This window comes from Hemitrygon akajei, chromosome 11 (assembly GCF_048418815.1).
Source record: "Hemitrygon akajei chromosome 11, sHemAka1.3, whole genome shotgun sequence".
Lineage (NCBI taxonomy): Eukaryota > Metazoa > Chordata > Chondrichthyes > Myliobatiformes > Dasyatidae > Hemitrygon > Hemitrygon akajei.
Genome location: NC_133134.1, coordinates 146,995,283 through 147,021,036, shown reverse-complemented (window position 1 = coordinate 147,021,036; position 25,754 = coordinate 146,995,283). Strand labels below are relative to the sequence as shown.

Genomic DNA, 25,754 nt, shown 5'->3' with positions numbered 1-25,754 from the left:
CCATTGCAGGTTAAATAAAACACAATGGCTTTACCAATGGGAGTTTATCACTTCTTCCCATTGTCCTTCATTCACCTCCCAGTGTAGCTATATCTTAAAATGGTCAATTTGGAAAATAGCTTAAAGTGAACTACACTGGGAGGTAAATGAAGGACTTGCATGGACTATAACGGTTAGAAATGTCAACTCCTCAACTCACCTCCCCACCCTCTGAATGCCAATCTGATCAATTATATCCTGGTATGAATTACCACTGGGGGTGTGTGGAGTGCCCAGGGAGGGGTACCCACCTCTGAGGAAGGGGGTTGTTGTTTGCTTACCAGGGTAGCTGACTCACCTTTGGTCCCCATTGGATACTCAGCTCTCAGCTGTGACTCCAAGGAGCTGTTTGTATGTCGCAGCAGCCACAACCCAGTACACCACTTCGACAGGTGGGGTAAACCAGGTCAGGGTAGCTGGCAGACTCATACCACTTGGGGTAGGGACATGTCTGCCCTGGCACGCAAAGTCAGCTCCAGTGGACTGGATGGATGAGATCTTCAGTGAGATGCAATGGCTGAGAATTTGGAACTTCAACGTTCCATGGAGAGTGAAGGGCCTAGCAAGACACAGAAGATGTCATGGTCATCCTATCCAACTAATACCGCAGTTTGTGATGCTTGCTCAGGCCACTGGACCCAGACTTCTGAGGGCAGGAGAGTGGAACTCTCCCAGTTCAATGGCTTTTCCACTTTAAAAACTCTCCCACACAGGTTTCCTGCCATTGTTGAATACGATGGACAGTCACCAGATGAATTACTGTCAAGTGTATTGGTTATAATGGTGAAAAGTCTCTACCAAAGTTGTACAGTATTCCAAGGTATGTAAACATCTGATCAATGTTCAGAGTTGCAGAGTGGATTGCCTCTAGGAATTCATGTTTTGCGCAGAAGTAAAATTCCCACTACCTGTAAACATAGAACCATTTATACAAAGCAGAAGTAGAATATAGCTGTTTTGGAAATGTGTGATCATGTTGGGCATGATCAGACAAAAGTACCCATTATGAAGCTTCCTACTTTTTCCTACAAGTAATCTGTTACCATTTCTTGTCTGGCTCTCAATGTGGGGTGTAGTGGTAAAGTGAAGCCATGATCAGCCTCTTCAATCTGCACCTGATGTATTTTAGTCCAATGAAAGTTCAAAGGAGTCTCACAGGAGTCAAGAAACAGGAGAATGATAAATAAGTTTTAATACCTTCATCATTTTTGACCTAAGTCAAAGTGCTACGTTAAAACTACAAGCCCATCAAACCAAAGCAGAATATAATCACAGCCATTTAGAGTCTCATATTGGATTGTCTGAAGTATACATACAAAGTCATTATCTTTGTCAATCTGCTTTATTTCAAGAGATAATATTGAATACAACAAAGAAAAGATCATTGTGAGAGAGCTGAATCTATGTTCCTGCGTAGCAACAGCTTCTGTTGCTATGCAAGGTCATACATTGAAACAGGTACTCAAAATGCTCGACAACGATTTCTCTGGTGTCCAATTTTACTTTGAAACCACAAAGGAAAACTGCTCAGAGGCATCTGACAATGCTCATTCTGAAACAAGGTATTGTTTCCAGCTAAATAAAGAAAATAAATCCTGTCTATTATGGGTATCATTTCATAAGGATATATGATCTATTGTTAAAAATATACAATTCGTTTTTAATCTGCCACAAAGGAAAAGATCTTATTTTGTGTGTTGAATAAGAGTTAATTGATAATCTTGCTCCAAAGGGAAGAGTTTGCAATATTATGATAGAATTTTACGTTGATTTTTAATGTGATGTTCAATCTGAAACCAGAGACTTAAATAAAAAAAAAATGAAGGGGAAGAGTAAGTTGTTGGCAATGGTTGTTTGGAAAAGATGTTGAAATGTATAACATTGGATAAGCAGTAGGTAGAACTGCTGTGTAATTTCACAAAACCCAACAACAAAAGTGCATCATCAATGGCTGATAAGAGAACTGAAGAACAGTATTAAATTCAAGGGAGAGGCTGATAAAGCTGACAGAAGCAACAGGAGGCATGAGGAGCTTGCAGCTACCATTGGGTCCAAGGTCTGAAGACCCACAGCACCTGGTTCATGAACAGCTACTTACCTTCAGCCCACAAACAAAAGAAAATCTGCAGATACTGGAAATCAGAGCAACACACACAAAATGCTGGAGGAACTCAGCAGGCCAGTTAGCATCTATGGGAAAAAGTACAGTCAACGTTTCAGGCCGAAATCCCTCAGCTGGCCATACAACTCCTGAGCCACAAGTACAAGAGATTGTGTAGATGCTGGAAATTGAGAGTCACACATACAAAAGGTTAGGTGGGGGGGGGGGGGGCTCATCAGGTCAGGCAGCATCTATGGAAAGGAATAAACAGTCAATGTTTCACCCTTCAACAGTTCCTGAACCAACTGGCATGACCATAATCACTACAACCTTATGACCACTTTGATCATCTTGCACTAAAATGGACAATCATTGTTCTAATTGTGTTCTTTCTTGTAAAATTTGGACATATTTATTTTTTTCCTGTGATTCCTGCTTATTTGATGCCTGTGTTGCTGCTGCGAGTAAGTTTTTCATGACACATATGCCTATATGTACTTGTGCATATGACAATAATATTGACTTTGACTAGAACTGAACTAAAGAGGATCAAGTAATCAATAATGAAAGGGAGATAGAAAATTAGAATAAATCAGTAAGAAATACAGAAATAGTGACAAGAGTTTTTAATGATATTGTAAAGACTAGTGAAGGCAAATGTGAGTCCCTTCTAGGCATAGATGGGAGAGTTCATAATGGAGAATAAAGAAATGGCAGAGGAATTAAACAACTTCTTCATGTTTGTCTTCATGAGCGATGATACCTGTCAGAAATATCAAAGGGCTAAGAGTCTACGAGATTGAGGATGTGCAGGAACTAAGTGTTGAAAAAATGCAAGGGAACTCGGTGAAAGTAAAACCCGATAAATCCCAGAACACCGGAGGTTAGTCGATACCCTTCGGTTCAGCTTATCCATGCCAAGCAAGCTATCTACCTTTGCTAATCCCATTTGCTTTCTTCTGTCCCATATCTTAAATGTTTCCATTCATGTACCTGTCTAAGCATCTTTTGGATATTGTAACTGTACCCTTCTCCACCACTTGTTCCACTTACCCACCACCCTCTGTTTGAAATTGTTGTTCTTCACGTCCCCTTTAAATCTTTCACCTCGCACATTAAGTCTTAGAGTCCCATACTTTGGGACAAAGACAGTGACTATCTACCTCCTACATTTATTTATTTATTGACGTACAGCTCAAAACAGGCCCTTCCTGCTCTTCAAGCCATGCTGCCCAGTAATCCCCTGATTTAATCCGGACAATTTACAGTGACAAATTAACTAACCAAACACTTGGACTGTGGACTGTGAGAGGAAATCAGAGTACCCAGTGGAAAACCACATGGTCACAGGGAGCATGTATAAACTCTTTACAGGCAGTGGCCAGAAGTGAACCCAGGTCATTGGTATTGTAAAGCGTTGTGCTACAGACTGTGCTACCACGCAGCCCCTTAGGGTTTTATAAGCCTCTATGAGGTCACCCCTCATACTCTGTTCCCAGACAGTACCAGATTGTCCAGACTTTCATTATAATGTAAGCCCTCCAGTCCAGGTGGCATCTGTGTGGATTTTAATCTCTCAGTTAATCCCATCCTTCCTGTAGTATCTGCACTCAATACTCCACATATGGAGCTGGGACCATATTGTACAGCTGTAACATTACTTTCCAACTCTTGTTCTCAATGCTATGGACAATGAAGGCAAGCACACCACACACCACCTTCACCAACCTGTCCACATGTGTTACGACTTCCAACAAACTATGTATCTTCTCACTATTACCACCAGGTAGAGAAGCTTTAGATCCCACACCACCAGGTTTAGGAGCAGCAATTACCCTAAGTTGTTGGAGTTCCCAACCTTCATTCCACAGACCCCTTGCTTACTGCGATTGATCCATGGCATAAAAATGATGGGCATCCTCCTACAACCATCAGATTCCTGAACCGGTATGGATAATTTCATTCACCACTATTCTGAACCGATTCTATGACATAGAGATTTGCTTTCAAGGACCTGTTCACCCTGTACACATCAGACTTCCAATATAACTCGGAGTCCTGCCATGTGCAGAAGTTCGCTGATGACACGGCCATAGTGGGGTGTGTCAGGAATGGACAGGAGGAGGAGTATAGGAAACTGATACAGGACTTTGTGATATGGTGCAACTCAAACTACCTGCGTCTCAATATCACCAAGACCAAGGAGATGGTGGTGGACTTTAGGAGATCTAGGCCTCATATGGAGCCAGTGATCATTAATGGAGAATGTGTGGAGCAGGTTAAGACCTACAAGTATCTGGGAGTACAGTTAGACGAGAAGCTAGACTGGACTGCCAACACAGATGCCTTGTGCAGGAAGGCACAGAGTCGACTGTACTTCCTAAGAAGGTTGGCGTCATTCAATGTCTGTAGTGAGATGCTGAAGATGTTCTATAGGTCAGTTGTGGAGAGCGCCCTCTTCTTTGTGGTGGCGTGTTGGGGAGGAAGCATTAAGAAGAGGGACGCCTCACGACTTAATAAGCTGGTAAGGAAGGCGGGCTCTGTCGTGGGCAAAGTACTGGAGAGTTTAACATTGGTAGCTGAGCGAAGGGCGCTGAGTAGGCTACGGTCAATTATGGATAACTCTGAACATCCTCTACATAGCACCATCCAGAGACAGAGAAGCAGTTTCAGCGACAGGTTACTATCGATACAATGCTCCTCAGACAGGATGAAGAGGTCAATACTCCCCAATGCCATTAGGCTTTACAATTCTACCGCCAGGACTTAAGAACTTTTTAAAAGCTATTATTAATGCTTTTTGAGATAGTGATTTAGATGCATATCATATTTTTTACTGAGTTAAGTATTGTATGTAATTAGTTTTGCTACAACAAGTGTATGGGACATTGGAAAAAAAGTTGAATTTCCCCATGGGGATGAATAAAGTATCTATCTATCTATCTATCTATCCATCATTATACCTCATGTTCTCAGTATTAATTTTATTTGCACCTTGGTTCGTTGTCAGTCATGATATTTTTTAGTTTTCGTAAAATTCTATTGTATTTCTTTTTTATCTGTAAATGCATCTCAAGATAATGAATCTCAAGATAGCATATGGTATAATATACACTCAGTGGCCATTTTATTACACCTGCTCGTTAATGCAAATACCTAATCAGCCAATCAAGTGGCAGCAATTCAATGCATAAAAGCATGAAAACTTGGTAAAGAGGTTCAGTTGTTCAGACCAAACATCAGAATGGGGGAAGAAATGTGATCTAAATGACTTTGTCTATGGAATGGTTGATTGTGTCACATGGAGTGGTTTGGGTAACTTGGAAACTGCTGATCTCTTGGAATTGTCAAGCTCATGAATCTCTAGAGTTTACAGCGAATGGTGTGAGAAATCACACAGTTATAGGCAGTTCTGTGAGTGAAACCACCATGTTAATGAGAGATGTCAGAGGAGAATGGCCAGACTTGTTCAGGCTGACAGAAAGGCAACAGTAACTCAAATAACCATGCATTATTATAGTGGTGTGCAGAAAAGCATCTCCAAATGCACAACATGCCGAAACAGTTAATGTTTCACGTCCAGGATTCTTATTCAGCCTGACATCAAGGGTGGGGAAGATACTGGAGTTAAAACTGAAGTATATAATAACTCATCACATTGGAAAATAATAGGGTTGAGAAGTGTCAGGATGAATTTATGAAAGACATGTATAACTGATTTACTGGTGCAGCAAATCATAAACATGAGAGTTTCTGCAGATGCTGGAAATCCAGAGCAAACATACACAAAGTGCTGATGAAGGGTCGCAACCTAAAACATCAACTGTTTATATTCATTTTCATACTTGCTGCTTGACCAGCCGAGTTCCTCCAGTGTTTTGTGTATGTTGTTCATATTTACTGGAGATCTTAGTGAATGTGACTAGTAGATTAGGTAAGTAAACCCAATAGGGTACTTGGATTTTCTGAAGTCTTTTGATAATACCCCCCGAGGAGTTTGAACAACAAGGATATAACACATGGATTTAGGGATAAAGTACTGAAGAGAATACAGAATAGTTTTGGACAAAAACAAAGAATGGAATAAATGGATCCTTCATAGGTTGGCAGGAATCTGTGGTTGGACCTCAGCCATTTGTGATCGATACCACAGGGGCCAAACACTATTTTCCAAGTCTGCTGAATGATACAATGCGAGGTGGGATTATGAGTAGAAAAGGGTGTAATTAGGCTTCAAAATTCAGTCCTGACGAAAGATCTCTGCCCAAAACATTGACTGTTTGGTCTTTTCCATAGATACTGCCTGGTCTGATGAATCCCTCCAGCAGTTTGTGTGTTGTTGCTTCAAAATTGAGTAAGTAGACAAGAATGTGACAGATGGATATAAATGTGGAAAAATATAAAACTACCCATTTTAGTTATATAATACAGAAAGACAGAAATTAGGTAATGCTAATATTCAAAGGGCCAAGTTAACCTTGTACACAAGGCAACATACAGGCACAGCAGTTGGTAAAAGAGGCAAATGGTACCTTGGCCTTTATTAGAAGAGGATTTGAGTAAAGATGTCATATTACAATTATACAGGCCCTCAGTGAGACAAGGAGTATGGTGTAGAGTTTTGATCTCCTTACCTAAATAATGATATATTTACCATAAAGGGAGTACAGCAAAGATTCACAAGATTGATTCAAGCTTGTTGGACTTGTTGCAAGAGGGTCGCCTGGGATTGCATCCTTGAGGATTTCGCAGAATGAGAGATATTCTTATTACAAAGTTCATACAGGATTCAACATGGCAGCTACCATGAAGATGTTTTTTTCCTGGCTGAGGAGAATAGAATAAGGGCTCATATAAGGGAAAGCCATTCTGAAATGAGGTGGGAAGAAATTTATTCATGTAGAGAGTGATAAATCTTTGGAATTCTCTGCCCTAGAGGACTGCGGCTGCTTAGTCATTGCATGCAATTAAAACAAAGATAGATTACTGGATATTCAGGAATTCTGGGATATTGCAAGAGTGCAGGAATGTGGCAATTAGGTAGAAGATAAGACATGATCTTAATGAAAGGTGGAGCAGGTGCAAATGGCCTACTCTTGTTCCTATTCAAGAATTTTTAATGAACACTGACCAAGATAGTCTGAAGTTTATTGTGGGCTCTTGTAACCAAAGCTATAAAGTAACAGTGGAAGAAATGCATGTTTGAGGTGGCAGCTGGCAGCATCAATCAAATGGCTACATCATCGTGCATTATGTTAAGCTTCTTGTCTACTATTGCATATGGAGTCATTCAGAAAAGCAGAGAGCATCCTGCTCTCCCGACTCGTATCGGGAGGTACAATGACTGCAGGTGGCTTAACCATTGATTTGCTTTTGTAGCCATAGTATTACATAGCTGCTCTGATCAAGTTTCTTTCCAGCAGTGATTTCCAGGATATTGGCAGTTGCAGACTTAGCAATGGCAATGCTCTTGAATGTTAATGTTAAGTGGTTATGTTGTATCATGTAGAGATGGGTTAGTGCCTAGCAATTTTGTGACTTTAGTGCTACTGTGGAATAGAATGTGATGAAAAATGATAAAAAATCAGTTTCTAGAAATATAGAAAACCTACAGTGCAATACAGGCCCTTCGGCCCACAAGGTTCTGTTGAACATGTCCCTACCCTAAAGCTTACTAGACTTACCTATAGCTCTCTATTTTTCTAAGCTCCATAAACCTATCCAAGGGTCTCTTAAAAGACCCTATCATATCCACCTTCACCACCTTTGCCGGCAGCCCATTCCACGCACTCACCACTCTCTGAGTAAAAAACTTACCCCTGACATCTCCTCTGTACCTACTCCCCAGCACCTTAAACCTGTGTCTTCTTGTGGCAACCGTTTCAGCCCTGGGAAAAAGCCTCTGACTATCCACATGATAAACGCCTCTCAACATCTGATACACCTCTATCAGGTCACCTCTCATCCTCCGTCGCTTCAAGGAGAAAAGGCCGAGTTCACTCAACCTGTCCTCATAAGACATGTTCTTCAATCCAGGCAACATCCTTGTAAATCTCCTCTGCATCCTTTCTATGGCTTCCACATCCTTCCTGTAGTGAGGTGACCAGAACTGAGCACAGTACTCCGAGTGGGGTCTGACCAGGGTCATATATAGCTGCAACATTACCTCTCAGCTCCTAAATTCAATTACACGATTGATGAAAGCCAATACACCGTACGTCTTCTTAACCACAGAGTCAACCTGCGCAGCTGCTTTGAACGTCCTATGGACTCAGACCCCAAGATCCCTCTAATCCTCCACACTGCCAAGAGTCTTACCATTAATACTATATTCTGCCATCATATTTGACCTACCAAAATGAACCACTTCACACTTATCTGGGTTGAACTGCATCTGCCACTTTTCAGCCCAGTTTTGCATCCTATCAATGTCCCGCTGTAACCTCTGACAGCCCTCCACACTGTCTACAATCTTAGTGTCATCAGCAAACTTACTAACCCATCCTTCCACTTCCTCATCCAGGTCATTTATAAAAATCACGAAGAGTAAGGGTCCCAAAACAGATCCCTGAGGCACACCACTGGTCACCGGCCTCCATGCAGAATATGACCCATCTACAACGACTCTTTGCCTTCTGTGGGCAAGCCAGTTCTGGATCCACAAAGTAATGTCCCCTTGGTTCCCATGCCTCCTTACTTTCTCAATAAGCCTTGCATGGTGTACCTTATCAAATGATTTGCTGAAATCCGTATACTCTTCCTTCATCAATATATTTAGTCACACCCTCTGGGAGTTTCATTGACCTTTCATTGAACCTTACAAAATCCTCTGAACAAACACCCAGCAGCTCGCTAATTGGGATAGCCGTTCCACAAAGTAGTTAAGCAACAGCATAACATACATACAGAATCATAACCTTACAGACAATGTGACAGACCCCTTCATCACATTACCTGGTTTCACCAGTAGGACTAATCGACCAGAGTCTGCAGCACAGCAGTACTCAGGAAAGAGCATCTTCAGCATTGTCCCCATGTCCCATTGAAGAATCATGGTATCAGATCAATCACAGGCCTGATTATGTTTGCAACAAGTGAATCATGGGGCACCATGGTAACATAATGGTTAGCGAGCGAGGTGCGTTGGAGTTTGAAATTCCATTCTGGCACCATCTGTAAGGAATTAGTATGTTCTCCCTGTGACCGCGTGGATTTCCACCAGGTGCTCCAGTATCCTCTACAGTCCAAAGATCTACTGTTTGGTTGGTTAATTGATGGTTGTAAATTGTCCTGTAATTTTGTTGTTCCTCTCCACGGCTTTGTATCTTTATGATGAGACCGAGTTGCTTGATCAATGCTCAAGCATGCTAAGAGCCAGCTAGATTCGAACTGGAGACTACTCGCCTCAAAGTCCAGTCCAGATACCACTGTACCACCGGCCGGCTTAAGGATATCCTATAATCAGTTTACAGATCCTGCTTACGCCTACTATTCTATAGATTTCATAAAGATGTAAGATGTCTGCAGAAAAAGAATCTCAGGGCTGTATGTGGTGACATGTAGGTACTCTGATAATAAATTTAGCTTTGAACTTTAATTAGGCTAGTGTTAAATAGGTGGGTTGATTGGCAACACAGCTCTTTGGGCCAGAAAGGCTTATTCCAAGCTGTATCTCTAAACAAATAAATACTGGGAAGAATTACTGACAGTACCAAGGGGCAGAATGTACTCAGGGTGGGGGACCTCGATATCCAACGTCAGGACTAGTTTGGTAGCACCGCTACAGACCAATTTAGCCATGTACTGGAGTCCATAGCTGCTGGAATATAGTGAGAGAACCAACTTGACCTCAACCTCACCAATCTATCTGCAGTAGATAGAGCTGTTCAGAATAAAAATTTAGCCAAAGTGACTAATGTGCAGTCCTGGCGGACAGAAAGCCCGATTGTCTCACCAGGGACATGCTCCATCATTTTGTGTGGCACTGCAAATGTGCTCAGTGGCGTTGTCTCAGACAGAACTGATAACTCAAAACTGAGCATGCCTGAGGTTCTGTGGACTATCAGGAGCAATAGAGAAGTGCCCCGTCTGTAACATCATTATCTGATACTTCTTCTTTCTGTCTGCCATCAAGCCGGGGGACGAATCCTGGTTCAGTTAGGAATGTTGACCCAGATAATGGGATGCCAGCCACAATACAGGATTACTAGCCTGCAATAGCTTGCGATTAGTGATCTCACAAGCAATACATCAGATCAGACTCTGCATTCTATCACATCTGATAATGAATGGCAGTAGAGAACGAAACAGCTAACAGGAGGATGAAGGTCCAAGCACATTTCCTTCCTCAATGCCCAGCTAATGAAAAAGCTTCAGTCCTCATTATGATACTAAGCCAAGATTCCCAGCATCAGTCAACAGCCACTTTGATTCACTCCTACGGGCATCCAGAAAACTGGAAGCAGCAAAGTCTATAAGACTAGGCAACAGGACAGATGTAATATTGAAGATTTGAACTTCAGGACCAGCTGAACCTCTGGTTAAGCTGTTCTAGTATAATTACAATAGACCCAGTAATATGAAATTTTTTTTAGGTATAATCTGTTCACAAAAGGCAGGACAAATCCAATCCAAACAACAGAAACTCCGCAGATGCTGGAATTCCAAGCAACACACACAAAATATTTGAGGAACTCAGCAAGCCAGGCAGCATCTATGGAAAAAAGTAAACTGTCGACATTACAGGCCGAGACCTTCATCAGAATCAAATCCAGTCCAGCTAATTTGTTATGCAATCAGTCTCCTCTCAATGATAAGTAAAGTGACACAATGGGTACTGACGGTGACATCAAGGAACACTTCCAAATAATCTACTGCCTGATGCCCAGTTTGGTCTTTACCAGTACCGCTTGATGCTTGTTTTCATTACTGCCTTAGTTCAAAGTGCAGAATACTGGAATAAAAAACTAGAACATCCTGGAAACTCAGCATGTGTGGAAAGAGTTAACATTTGAGGCTGCAGAATCTTTTTCTGAGCTTTGAAGTAAGTTCCTCGTTTTAATCTTTGCTTCATTTTGTACTTTGACCCATTTCGCTGCTGAACTCTGTTTCCTGTTAGTCACTAATTTTCTGTCCATACACCTTCAGCCTCTTTTACTCTTGGCTCCCAGTCCTGATAACAAGCCTATTATGTGGCATCTGATTCATTGCCTTTGGGAAGTCCATGTGAAACTCATCAACTGAATTCCTCTTTAAGATTTTCATTCTTCAACCATTTCATGCTGCCTTTCTTAAACCCTTTCTCAGGTGACTGTAAACTTTTTCCCCGACCCTGATGTCTTGGACATTCTCCACTTCTGGTCACAAACTGACAAGTCTACAATTATTACATCTAACCCTTCACCTTTTTGAATAAATATCTAATATTTGCAATTTTTCCAATTGTCGGGCACCACTCCTGAATCTGTTTATGTGTGAAAGATTATAACCAATGGCCTCCCTTACTTTACTTGGCAATTTATGTTAAGCCCAGATGTCCAGATGATCTACTTACTCTCAGTGTAGTTGGCTTTTCTTGAACCTGCTTTTTGTCAATTTCTGGCCCAGACCAAAGACTTGCTTAGAGCTGTTACAGAAGCCACATCTAATTGCGTGCTTTGCTGTATTATTTTATGAATCAGTAAGGTTGAAACTGAGCAAAGGAGATTCAGCCCATGAAAATACCACTACTCATTATATTTTCCTTTCTATAAATCACATAGAATTATTTTCTCCTGTTCTCCTATCTTATCATGGGTGACTTTAACTTCCCTAATATTGATTGGCACTTGAGTAGTTCCAAGGGTTTAGATGGGGCAGAGTTTGTTAAGGGTGTCCAGGATGGATTCCTGTCACTATATGTTGACAGGCCAACTAGGGGGAATGCCATACTAGATCCTGTATTAGGTAACGAACTGGGTCAGGTCACAGATCTGTCAGTGGGTGAGCATCTGGGCGACAGTGATCACCGCTCCCTGACCTTTAGCATTATCATGGAAAAGGATAGAATCAGAGAGGACAGGAAAATTTTTAATTGGGGAAGGGCAAATTATGAGGCTATAAGGCTAGAACTTGCGGGTATGAATTGGGATGATGTTTTTGCAGGGAAATGTACTATGGACATGTGGTCGATGTTTAAGGATCTCTTGCAGGATGTTAGGGATAAATTTGTCCTGGTGAGGAAGATAAAGAATGGTAGGGTGAAGGAACCATGGGTGACAAGTGACATGGAAAACTTAGTCAGGTGGAAGAACGCAGCATACATGAGGTTTAGGAAGCAGGGATCAGATGCATCTATTGAGGAATATAGGGTAGCAAGAAAGGAGCTTAAGAAGGGGCTGAGAAGAGCAAGAAGGGGGCATGAGAAGTCCCTGGTGAGTAGGTTAAAGGAAAACCCCAAGGCATTTTTCAATTATGTGAAGAACAAAAGGATGACAGGAGTGAAGGTAGGACCGATTGGAGATAAAAGTGGGAAGCTGTGCCTGGAGGCTGTGGAAGTGAGCGAGGTCCTCAATGAATACTTCTCTTCGGTATTCACCACTGAGAGGGAACTTGATGACGGTGAGGACAATATGAGTGAGGTTGATGTTCTGGAGCATGTTGATATTAAGGGAGAGAAGCTGTTGGAGTTATTAAAATACATTAGGACGGATAAGTCCCCGGGGCCTGATGGAATATTCCCCAGGCTGCTCCATGAGGCAAGAGAGCAGCCTGGGGAATATGATTGCTGTGATTGCTTATGATTTCTGAACCTCTGGCTAGGGTTTTTATGTCCTCGTTGTCCACGGGAATGGTACCGGAGGATTGGAGGGAGGTGAATGTTGTCCCCTTGTTCAAAAAAGGTAGTAGGGATAGTCCAGGTAATTATAGACCAGTGAGCCTTACGTCTGTGGTGGGAAAGCTGTTGGAAAAGATTCTTAGAGATAGGATCTATGGGCATTTACAGAATCATGGTCTGATCAGGGACAGTCAGCATGGCTTTGTGAAGGGCAGATCATGCCTAACAAGCCTGATAGAGTTCTTTGAGGAGGGGACCAGGCATATAGATGAGGGTATAGTGCAGTGGATGTGATCTACATGGATTTTAGTAAGGCATTTGACAAGGTTCCACACAGTAGGCTTATTCAGAAAGTCAGAAGGCATGGGATCCAAGGAAGTTTGGCCGGGTGGATTCAGAATTGGCTTGTCTGCAGAAGGCAGAGGGTCATGGTGGAGGGAGTACATTCAGATTGGAGGGTTGTGACTAGTGGTGTCCCACAAGGATCGGTTCTGGATCTACTTTTTGTGATTTTTATTAATGACCTGGATGTGGGGGTAGAAGGATGGGTTGGCAAGTTTGCAGATGACACAAAGATTGGTGGTGTTGTAGATAGTGTAGAGGATTGTCGAAGATTGCAGAGAGACATTGATAGGATGCAGAAGTGGACTGAGAAGTGGCAGATGGAGTTCAACCCGGAGAAGTGTGAGGTGGTACATTTTGGAAGGACAAACTCCAAGGCAGAGTACAAAGTAAATGGCAGGATACTTGGCAGTGTGGAGGAGCAGAGGGATCTGGGGGTACATGTCCACAGATCCCTGAAAGTTGCCTCACTAGTAGATAGGGTAGTTAAGAAAGCTTATGGGGTGTTAGCTTTTATAAGCTGAGGGATAGAGTTTAAGAGATGTGATGTAATGATGCAGCTCTATAAAACTCTAGTTAGGCCACACTTGGAGTACTGTGTCCAGTTCTGGTCCCCTCAGTATAGGAAGGATGTGGAAGCATTGGAAAGGGTACAGAGGAGATTTACCAGAATGCTGCCTGGTTTAGAGAGTATGGATTATGATCAGAGATTAAGGGAGCTAGGGCTTTACTCTTTGGAGAGGAGGATGATGAAAGGAGACATGATAGAGGTGTACAAGATATTAAGAGGAATAGACAGAGTGGACAGCCAAACGCCTCTTCCCCAGGGCACCACTGCTCAGCACAAAAGGACATGGCTTTAAGGTAAGGGGAGAGAAGTTCAAGGGGGATATTAGAGGAAGGTTTTTCACTCAGAGAGTGGTTGGTGCGTGGAATGCACTGCCTGAGTCAGTGGTGGAGGCAGATACACTAGTGAAGTTTAAGAGACTACTAGACAGGTATATGGAGGAATTTAAGGTGGGGGGGTTATATGGGAGGCAGGGTTTGAGGGTTGGCACAACATTGTGGGCCAAAGGGCCTGTAATGTGCTGTACTATTCTATGTAAAACCTAATGATTTATATGGCACATCATGACAATTATGGAAGGATAGACATTTTTTTTTGCTTGCATATAAGCAATACCTTTCCCCGCCTCAAACCTTAGAAATATTTTCCACCAGACTAGTTGCTTTAGAAGTCATCTATAAGTAATATGGCAGCTAATTTGTGCAATACAAGCGATGTTGACCAGCAATGTGATAATGATTGGGCAAACACGAGGAAATCTGCAGATGCTGGAAATTCAAACAACAACACACACAAAATGCTGTTGAAACACAGCAGGCCAGGCAGTATCTATAGGGAGAAGCACCGTCGACGCTTCGGGCCAAGACCCTTTGTCAGGACTAACTATGTTAGGGCTGCCCAGTTCATTGGCATACAGTATATTCTGCAGGGATCTTTTATGATGCTCCCTTGGGAAGGAGTCAGAATCGTCCATTTTTGCTTCTGCTGTAAAATGAACTATAGAAGAAGAAGAAGAAGAAAGCCCTTAAATCTGAGTGGACTCATCAGGACGCTGTCGTGACGGCGTTTTTTTTTTTAGCAGGCTTTCTTGTTTTTACGAGGCCGAGTTGCTAGCTTGACGCTTAACCCAGCATGGATGGAAAGTGTGCAAGGGGGCCGGTTTTAAACTCGGGAGCCTTAGCTCCAAAGTCCGGCACTGATGCCGCTATGCCACCAGCCGGCTAAAATGAACTATAGACTTCCTTAAATCTTATCTTCAAGTATCTAAATCAATTTTGCAATCATTCAAAAGATGCAATAATTGAACCAAGACTTATAAATTCTCAGTGAGTTCTTTATGTCCATATACATCTTGTGCTGATGTGTTTTAGTAAAATGGGGCGGCATGGTAGTGTAGTGGTTAAGCAACCTACTACAGCACCAGCAGTCTGGGTTCAATTCATGCCACTGTCTGTGAGGAGTTTGTATGTTCTCCCTGTGACCACTGTCATCTTTGTTCTGGATAAAAGACAAACTTTGTGATGGTTTAAACTAACACATATTTATTCACAGGACACTACAGTCATGGCTTCTAGCTCCACACTTTTGTGCACACTCTCAGTTCACCAATGTTACTTCTGGTTTCCGAACTGGGAAACTTTGCAAACTGGGAAATGAAGTTCTTTATTACATATACACAAAACACAACCATGTGTGTTTTCTCTGGGCATTCTGGTTTCCTCCCATATTCTAAAGACCGTACGGATTGGTAGCTTAAATGTTCACATGGGTTTAATTGGCAGGTGTGGGCTCATTAGGGATTTTGGGCCCATATCTCTAGTTAGAAAAAACATTGTGTTCCACTTTTCATTTCTGGAAATTTGCCAAACATCAGATCACTTGGGAAGATTTTTGTTTTCTGCCAATGAAGTGGCAATGCATGGTAGCTCCTTTGCAAATTCAGAGGTTTCTTTCCTCAAAACTCCACTTACATTTCAGAATGAGTGGAAGGTTATCAACATGTACAAAATCACACTTACCATTCCGCCTTTCTCATTAAACATTATATACTCCAAAGCTCTGATAATGAACTTGTCAACATTTATGCAGCTTAAGTAGCTTGTTAGGTGCTTGAGAAGAGCTAAGTGATCATTACTGTGGTTGTTTTGTGATTGACTGATATCTGTCATTGCAACTAATGGAACAATAGTCTTGAAAATTATGCTAAAAGTGCTAATTCCTGCACTTCAGTAAATGGCTTATTAATTACAATACATAAACAGGTGGCTTATTATTTACGATAAACAAAATGGCAGTTTATGAAAATCCATCTTTAGACTTCTTTGCAAGAGAATTGATAACATTCTATTTCTTAATATATACAGAACAACTTGTGTAATAACACACCACTAACTTAGGTGTCTTTCGTCTGGAAAATTACCTAAAGTTGTTGACAGTTTTGAAATAAGACCATACGACACAGGGGCAGAATTAGGTCATCCAGCTCATCAAGTCTGCTTGACCATTTGACCATGGCTGATTTATTTTTCCTCTCAATCCCACTCTCCTGCTTTTCACTACCTACTTGTTAACCTTTTATCTGTTGATTCCAGGGATAAAGATTTCATTTCACGTTACTAAAGGTGGTCTAAAAAGTGCTCTATCAGAGTTAAAAAGCAAAAATTATCCAGAAAATTTCAGCTTCTATATATTTTAGTGGGCTAGCGCTGTACTAAAACAAACCAATGTGCTAATTTGATGGCTGCAAATTAGAAGGATAGCTTAATAAGCTGCAAACAATCTCTGTCCTATAGTTTAAGGCAGCTTACATAGTTTTGTAATCAGCTGAGGTCCATGTGTTTGCTCAATAATAAATGAAAAATGAAATCTCAGAAAAACCTTTGATACATGGCAAGATATGAAGAAGCATCATATAATGTTAAAAGCTCATTGATTTTATTTTTGTATTTGTTAAAATGCCATATCAAATGAAGGCAGAACAATACCAGCAAAGATTACTTCAGCTTTTCTTCTTGTGCAAACTCTCAAAATATCACACAGCTCAGATAGGTTAAAGAAATGATAAGAATTAAGACAACAGAAAGCTCCTGTATATGAAATGATGAGCAATTAGCCCACACAAAACACACTCAAGCCTAGTTCATTGTTTTAAGATGAAGCTGTTTATGTATTATCTCAGAAAGGGGAGCAGCATTCAGTTAATGCTGTGCTGGTACTGATTCTTTCTTATAAGCCAGTTCCTTAAGGTTGTTATAGCTTGGGGGGGTGGTGGTACTGGGGACAAGCTACCTCCACCTAATAAATGCTCCCAGTGACGTGAACCTCAAATAGCCTCCTTTGATAAGCAAGTTCAGCTCCTGCCCTTCACATGTGGCTTAGCTACTAAGCCCGGCAGAATCTTTTCTACAGACAGGAGAATGGGCAAAGGCAGGTTACTGGTGACTTAGATCCAGTCACTTCGGGCAGATGGGTTAGCCGTGGTTGGCAGCACATTTTGGAGAAGGAAAACTCTGATTTCAAACCTCCACTGCCTTGTGGCTATACCTGCTCAAGGGGAAGGCTTTGGGAGTAAACCCCGAGGAAGAGCTCCAGAGCTGGAGTCTCTAAGGCTGGCAACTCCTGTGATGCTGCTGGTACCAAACTATATTGGTCTCAGCCGTTCATTTGGGTTCATCAGCTGCATGGAGAGGGAAAGCTTGCTCCATGAGTAACAGCTTGCTCTCCATATCATATTGCCCTGGACTGCGTATCTAGGTAGCTAGGACGCAACATCCATGGCCGACCCTGACAGGCAGAGACCTCACTCACTCACTCACTCATTCTTATGTATTACACTCCTTTAGGATTCAAAGGTCTTGACAAAATTACAACATCAACATTTTGGGTCAATCCTCTGGGCTCAATGTGTTTCAACAAAATGTTTGCTTATTCCTTTCAAGTATTCAATGTATGTATTAATATTTTAAAGTTCCAGCATAATTTTGATGTAAATTGATTGGAATTTGAAGACAATGCAAAGTGGAATGCCAGTTTTCATTATCTTAAGAAGCGCAGTCTCTATTTTGGACCATTGAGTGTCAATGTATTCTTCAATGACAGATGTCAATGAGTGACATTCATTTACTCATATTCACATATAGATTGTAAGTGCACCTCAAGAAACTTGTGATTTTGTTTGAAAATATATTTAAACTAGACTATATAAGATATAAGTTATTTGGAAGTATGAATAAAATTGCATTGTCAAATGCAAAAAGGAGAGACTTGTGTCTTTAGACACAAACATTCACCAATTGCTGTGAGCACAGAGGTTGCATATTACTAATTTTGTTATTCACTGGCAGAAATCTTTGTTATTCGGGTTAACTACAACCAATACAGAGTATTATCACACATGAGCTTATTTATTCTTATTATTCATTTTGAGGTTCATATTTAACAGCTTAACGTTTCCAGTTGATGATAGTTCCCATTGGCCTCCATTCATGAACTGACACAGAAGCGTGTTAAGAATGGTGTTACCAACAGTGATATACAGACTCCTATATGCCTGTAGTTCATTAGATTTGAGGCAATTAAGGTGCTGTTGGGTCGCCCATATCATTATGCATCTCAAATGTGACACAGACGGAAGCAATGGACTCAGATGCTACCCCTGCATGTGTCACGTTCTTCACGGGCCATGCCCTGTTGTGAAGCTGCAGTCTTTGTTTTCCTTTTGCGTAGTGGATTTCATCACTATCATGATAGAATCATAACATTGCAAAGACAATTTTGAGCTACAGTACTCCTGTGAGAAATATTGCACAGAACTCTGATTTTATCATTTTTGAATCTTTGCCAGATCTGTCCCTGAAGGCAAAACAATATTAATATCTCCACCATAAATTCCTCCTCTTTTTTTCCTTTCACTAAGCCATCATGGAGTCAAATTTTTGGGCCTTTCATTTTAAGAATGGGTTTAAAAGAATGAATTGTGATGAATATGAGTTTGGACTTACCTCATACTCTTCTTTAAAGCCATAGCCCTTGCCACATTTCATCTGTGTGATGTGCTGCAGTAAGTCTGCTACTCGTATAGCAGGCTGAAGTTGTCCAGATTGATATGACATTTCAACAGGTTCACAATTCCTATAGGAATGAGTTTGAACAACCCTAGTAGTCTGGCTCATATCGTCATGGTTGCTGCCTGCAGAAAACATGTGATAATTAGAAATCAGCATCCAATCTCCTAAGTCCAAGCTGAAATCCTTAAAAGTCACATTCAGAAATAATATAACTATTTTGTTAACTCCCCTTCTACTCATTATTTTGATTTTTCATGTAGACACACTAACACACACATATTCACTTTTATTTGCATGATGACCTGTAGCTAAGGATGATGGCAGAATGACAGTGTGGAGCATCAGAGGGATCTTAGGGTCTGAGTCCATAGGACGCTCAAAGCTGCTGCGCAAATTGACTGTGTGGTTAAGAAGGTATACAGTGCATTGGCCTTCATCAACCGTGGGACTGAGTTCAAGAGCCAAGAGGTAATGTTGCAGCTATATAGGACCCTGATCAGACCCCACTTTTTGTATTGTGCTCACTTCTGGTCACCTCATTACAGGAAGTATGTGGAAGCCATAGAAACGGTGCAGAGGAGATTTACAAGGATGTTGCCTGGATTGGGGGGAATGCCTTACGAGAATAGGTTGAGTGAAATTGGCCTTTTCTCCTTGGAGCAACGGAGGATGAGAGGTGACCTGATAGAGGTGTATAAGATGATGAGAGGCATTGATCATGTGGATAGTCAGAGGCTTTTTCCCAGGGCTGAAATGGCAAACATGAGAGGGTACAGTTTTAAGGTGCTTGGAAGAAGGTACAGAGGGGATGTCAGGAGTAAGCTTTTTACGCAGAGAGTGGTGAGTGCGTGGAATGGGCTGCCGGCAGCTTTGGTGGGGGCGAATACAATAGGATCTTTTAAGAGACTCCTGGATAGGTATATGGAGCTTAGAAAAATAGAGAGCTATGGGTAACCCTAGGTAATTTCTGAAGTAAATACATGTTCGGCACAGGATTGTGGGCCGAAGGGCCTGTATTGTGCTGTAGATTTTCTATGTTTCTATGTTTCTAAGATGAGTAAAATGGAAATAGCAAAATAATATCGTGAGATATGATGAAATAGAAGAAAATATTCTTTAATCCACGGGGAAGAGAACTACATGATATGATGTCATCATGATAAGTAACAAATTTTGAATGAGTGCTATATTCTAAGATCATAGATGACAAACTTCCCAAAATATAAACACACTGAAAGTGCTATGTAAGTGCATATCAGAGAATTTTACTTCTATTTTAAAATATTCTGCACATGTACACACAAAACAATACCAAGACCAACAAAAGTGAACTTCTGAGGTACGTAACTTCTCATTAACTATGGGTGGAAGGAGTACTGTACAAGAACTTTTTGTTTTCATTCGGATTTCCAGTATTGATAGTTTTTTATCAGTCTATCTGAATTTTCCAGATGCATTGAGCAACTTAGAAAAGCTAGCTGCAGTACTGATTGGAAGTCACTAGAAGTCACTATTAGATTTAAGAAGTGAGGTTATCTTACTGAAAATTTCTAGAGGCAGTGGGCAAGAACCACACCAGTTTTGATTCTGCCAGTCCCTCAGGGCTCAGTTTGATTTGCTTTCTGAGGTGAGTGATGAGGCCAATGTGGGAGCTGCAGAGCTTTCCACCTCTGGGCCAGAGGTTTCTGACTAGACGGGCAGATGGTATTTGAGAAGTGGCGTGCTCCTTCCACCCTTAGTTAATGACAACTCCTGAAAAAGTTCACATTTGTTGATTTTGGTACTTACTGTGTGCATATGTTTAGAACATTTTAAAATAAGCTTCGGTAAGCAACTGAAATGGTTTCAATTAAGAGATTTCAAAAAAGAAGAGCTATAACCTGGAAACTAAGGATTCAAAAGAAAGCGCTTCTTGATCAAACCCATCACCATTAGCCCAAATATAAAATCTCCCATCAATCAAAATAAAAAAAGTAGCCTAATTATAATTCCAGAATACTGAGCAGTATTCTATTTGCTTACATCCTGGCTGGAAAATTTCCAGAAATTTTGGTGTGTATTTATTGTTTAAGTGTGTGGCAGAGGTCAGATTTCCAAAATATAAATTAAACTAAGATCCAAAATCACTTTTAAAGGATATCATAAATATGTCTACCTAATTTGTTATGAAGGAGTTTTTAGAAAGAGATGTACAAGTCTTTGTCATCAACATTTCACATGAACTGAATAAGAATGACCTTTGAGAAAACAAATCTAAGCAGGTACAATTTCAATGTGGATGCTGTTTAATTTTACTGTAAGTTATCCAAAGAAACATATATTTAAGAGAATATTTGCATAAATGAACTGAACATAATTACTTCTCCTTTAAAAATTGCCTGATAATTTTAAAAAAGTATTTGCCCTCCACTCTTTTCTGCAGTACACATGCTTGGTCAAAGCATCACCTGAATTAACATAAACATCAATACATTTATAGTCAGGAATATTTTTGACATGTTTAAAGCCAACTAATTTGTACTGTAACAGCTTCAACTTATTATCATGACAAAAGTTATTTATGTGATGCTTTTAATAACTTATAGTATGGGAAGATCTTATTTTAAGCAACATTGGACAAAATGGTAATTTTAATACATACTATGTTTTGCACTGAAGAACAGTTATAAAAGGATACAGAAATGAAAATCATAATAGCATATGCAAAAAAAATGATATTTTATCATTGATTATGGAATTGAAACGTATCACTCCACCTCCCTTTTCTGCTGGGCTGCATCAGGAGATAATGCCAGAGCCAGTCAGAGTGAACATAATTGGTTCAATTACTGACTAAGATTAATTTCAACAAACTATCATTGCATTTCTCTGGATAATTTTATGGAGAGAAAGTTCTGATTCCTCCAGGCTTCACACTGATACAGTACTTATCTTTGCCACTCAGCCCATTGGGAACAAGCTAGCTCCAATCACAGCAAATCCATCAGTACTATTCCCCATCTCTTTATTCTCTTTCCCTCCAGCCCTGCAATAATTTCCTTCATACCCTATTCTATTAGCGTTCTGTTTATGCACTGGCCTACATTAATGCATAATTTACAGTAACAAATAAATCTCCAGCACATATTTCGACATGGAAGGGAATAGGACTACTCAGTGGAAAGCCATACATTTTAGAGAGAACATGTGATGACAAATGAAGCCAAGATTGAACTTGGGTGCCGGGAGTTGTGACACAGAAACACGATCCGCTGTATCATTCCACAGTATAACAGAAAGTTACATACTCTGCACGTCCTATATACAACAGTTCATTGAAAAAAAGTCCTCTTTTCAACTGAACCTGATTAGCCTATTGTTAATGTAAATTATGAATTTGGTACTTCACCCTGTTCCCAGTTCCATAACTAGTATTTTGACCTGGTCTCACCCTACCACAGATATTCCCCCATCCTCTCCATTCACTGCAATTTAAGACTGGCGTTCACTATCCCTCTATCCCAATTCTGATGAAGGGTCTCTACCTAATGTGTTAGCTCTGCTTCCTTTTCCACAATTGCTCCCTGATCTGATGATTGTTCTAGCATTTTGTGGAAACCCGGTAAGGTACATTGCCAACTTGAAAATATGGTTCCAAATGACATGTAGAGGAAGATGATTAAACAGTTGACACATGGACAGGGCAACATATACAGTATAAATAATGGTACAACCAATTCCAGCTGAACATAGTTTTACCATCGTGTGGAATATATTAGAGAATTAATTAAGAAGCATTTTAATAAAAGGGTTAGGTTTCAAGATGTTTGAAGAGGTCTGATCACTGTCTCACTGAGCCCATGATGAATCCATTTGGACACAAGGTATGAATGAAATGGACATCAGGAAAATTATGGACTTTTGGAGGACATTGCCCGTTCCAAAAGAAACATACTTCAAATATTTCAGCAATGGGGATAAATGAAATAAAATATGCATGTATTTTAACTTATTGAAACCTTCTAGAGTCTTTGTTACATAGAAAATCTAAGTCCAGGCACCACCGGAGGAGTAGGGAGGAATAACTAAATGTGCAACTGTTTTCCACAGAGGTTTTAGTTACAAATGACAGGGAAGGATAAAGAAAGATCAAGAAATCTGGGAAGTGATTTATGGCAAGGCACCTCAAAATCCAGCCAATGATGATAGATTGGAGCGACAGGGTGCCATAGTGGTTAACACAATGCTTTAAAGTACCAGTGACCCAAGACCCAAGTTCAATTCCCTCCGCTGCTTGAAAGGAATTTGTATATTCTCTCCGTGACCGCAAGGGTTTCCTCCGGGTGCTTCGGTTTCCTCCCATGTTCCAAAGATGTACTGGTTGGTAGGTTAATTGGTCTTCGTAAATTTTCCTGTGATTCGGCTAGGATTAAATCGGGACAATGGCCTGGCATGAAGGGCAGGCAGGACCTATTCTGCGCTGTATGTCAATAAATTAATAAATGTAGGCAGGGAGTAAGGCTCAGAGTACCACTGAAGACAGGAGGATGTCAGAGGTGCAGAATGGGCTGAAGCCGTGGATGTATTTACAGTCATAAATGAGAATTTTGATAAACATATGCAGGAAGTTAGTGGATAAATACATAAAAAGGCTAACATTTATGGGAAAAGAGAACAAACCAGGTCTGTACAAAACTTTCTCAGAAAGCCAGTGAAATATGATGGATTCCTACACGCTGAAACTGAAGTAGCAACTGAAGAGGCTCTAATTGGCAATCTCAGTCTGGAACATATGCTTGAAATTGTATACACCACAATGATATCTTGGTGTGACTATGAAGTGCTATTGCCATTTGAGTGCCTTGTTCCATTCAATTGTACACAGGGGCAGGAATGTAATTTTGATTGTTTCTGGTTGGGTGAGTTATGCAGGCACAATGTACAAGTACAAACACAGCCTGGGTCCTTGCCGTACGTATTGATTGGTTGAGGAGACGAGCCTGTGCTCAGAATGATCCCTCAACTTAGATGTGTCCTTGGATGCACAGTCAGGTTTGTTCTGAAGCATCAATGCATTGATCCGTTATTCCATTCCTTGCTTCATTGTGCATGTTAATGAGTTAACCGCTCAAAGTTCAAAGTACATATATGTCACCATACACAACCCTGAGATTAATTTTCTTGTGGGCATACTTAGCAAACCTATAGAATAATAACTATAACAGGATCAGTGACAGATCAACCAGGGCACAGACAACCAATTGTGCAAATGCAAATATAAATAAATAGCAATAAATAATGAGAACATGAGACAATGAGCTAAAGAGTCCTTAAAGTGATATCATTGGCTGTAGGAACATTTCAATGATAGGGCAAGTGAGTGTAGTTATCCCCTTTTATTCAAGATCCTGATGGCTGAGGGGTAGTAACTTAAACCTGGTGGTGCGAGTCCTGAGGCTCTTATACCTTCTACCTGATGGCAGCAGTGAGGTGAGAACATGGCCTGGGTGGCAGGGATCTCTGCTGATGGATGCTGCTTTCCAATGACAGCATTTCATGAAGATGTGCTCAATGGTTGGGAGGGTTTTACTCTTCATGTACTGGGTCGAATGCACTAACTTTTGTAGGGTTTGTACCTTTTCTGAAATTGGAGCTGGAAAAGCCTTGAGAGATTTGCATCACCCAGGGGAGAAGTTAATACATAAGACTCCCTTGCAACAATATTCTATTATGTTTAAGATTTGAATTGTTATGTACAATATCTCTGGCTGTGAAAGCAAACACCTTACAAAGGCCTTTCTTCCACTTTCTCTACCATTGTGCAGACAGCTGTACAAATCAGGTAATTGTTGGTAGTGTGTTTTTGACGGGGGGAGGAAGAGATTGAAAGAGGTATGGGATATTCAATAGAAAAGGTCAGTCAGGAAGAGGATAGTTGTGGCCCACAAAGGCCGAGGTAGAACAGAGTGGGCAATGGGGATGGTGGTGATGCGCAGAGGGTGGAGCTGCGAGAAGGTGGTGAGCAAGGGAACAAATCTTAAACAGACATAGATTCATAGAGTTGTACAGCTCAGATCCAGGCCTTTGGGTCCATCACATTCGTACTAACCCTGGCTCTCATCTATCATCATCATCATCATCATCATCATCATCATCATGTGTCATGTCATATGACTTAGGTGGTCATCATACCATGACCGTAATTGTTCTTTGCAAATGTTTCTACAGAAGTAGTTTGCATTACCTTCTTCTGGGAAGCCTCTTTACAAGATGGGTGACCCCAGCAATTATCAACACTCTTCAGAAGGTTGTTTGCCTGGCATCAGTGATCGCATAACCAGGACTTGTGATATGCACCAGTTGCTTATATGACCATCCACCATCTGCTCCGATGGTTTCACGTGACCTGGATCGGTGGGTGGGGAGCGGGTGGGCTAAGCAGGTGCTACACATTACCCAAAGGTGACCTGCAGGCCAGCAGAGTAAAGGAGAACCTTACTCCTCTGTTGGTAGATACAGATCCCCACTCGGTCACCCTAATCTATACCAATCCCATTAATGCACATGATCCACAGCCCATGGTGATCGAAGAGCTTGTTTAAAGATTAAGAGAATACCTGCCTACACTAGCCACTCAGGCAGCACTTTCCCGAATCTAACAACTCTCTTTTTTGAAAACCTTCTCTGCATCTTCTCACTTTAACTTTAAACTGATGTTCTATTGTCTTCGACATTCTACTATGGGAAAAGATTGTCACTATCTATCTTACTCATCTCCCTCATATGCTTGTATGCTTCACCTTTTCTGTCTAACAAACCCAGCCTGTCCAATCTCTTCTTAGA

At 41.0% G+C, this 25,754-nt stretch overlaps 1 protein-coding gene across 5 annotated transcripts in view; it reads right to left on the bottom strand.

Annotated features, from left to right (window-relative positions):
• The window catches only part of ptprt (protein tyrosine phosphatase receptor type T), a 1,512,449-nt gene that overhangs the window by 93,324 nt on the left and 1,393,371 nt on the right, over positions 1–25,754 (bottom strand). For all 5 annotated transcript variants that reach the window (XM_073061878.1, XM_073061879.1, XM_073061880.1 and 2 more), the window contains one exon: positions 18,867–19,054. In XM_073061878.1, the coding sequence (XP_072917979.1) occupies positions 18,867–19,054 (188 nt within the window). The remainder of the gene's footprint in view (positions 1–18,866; positions 19,055–25,754) is intronic.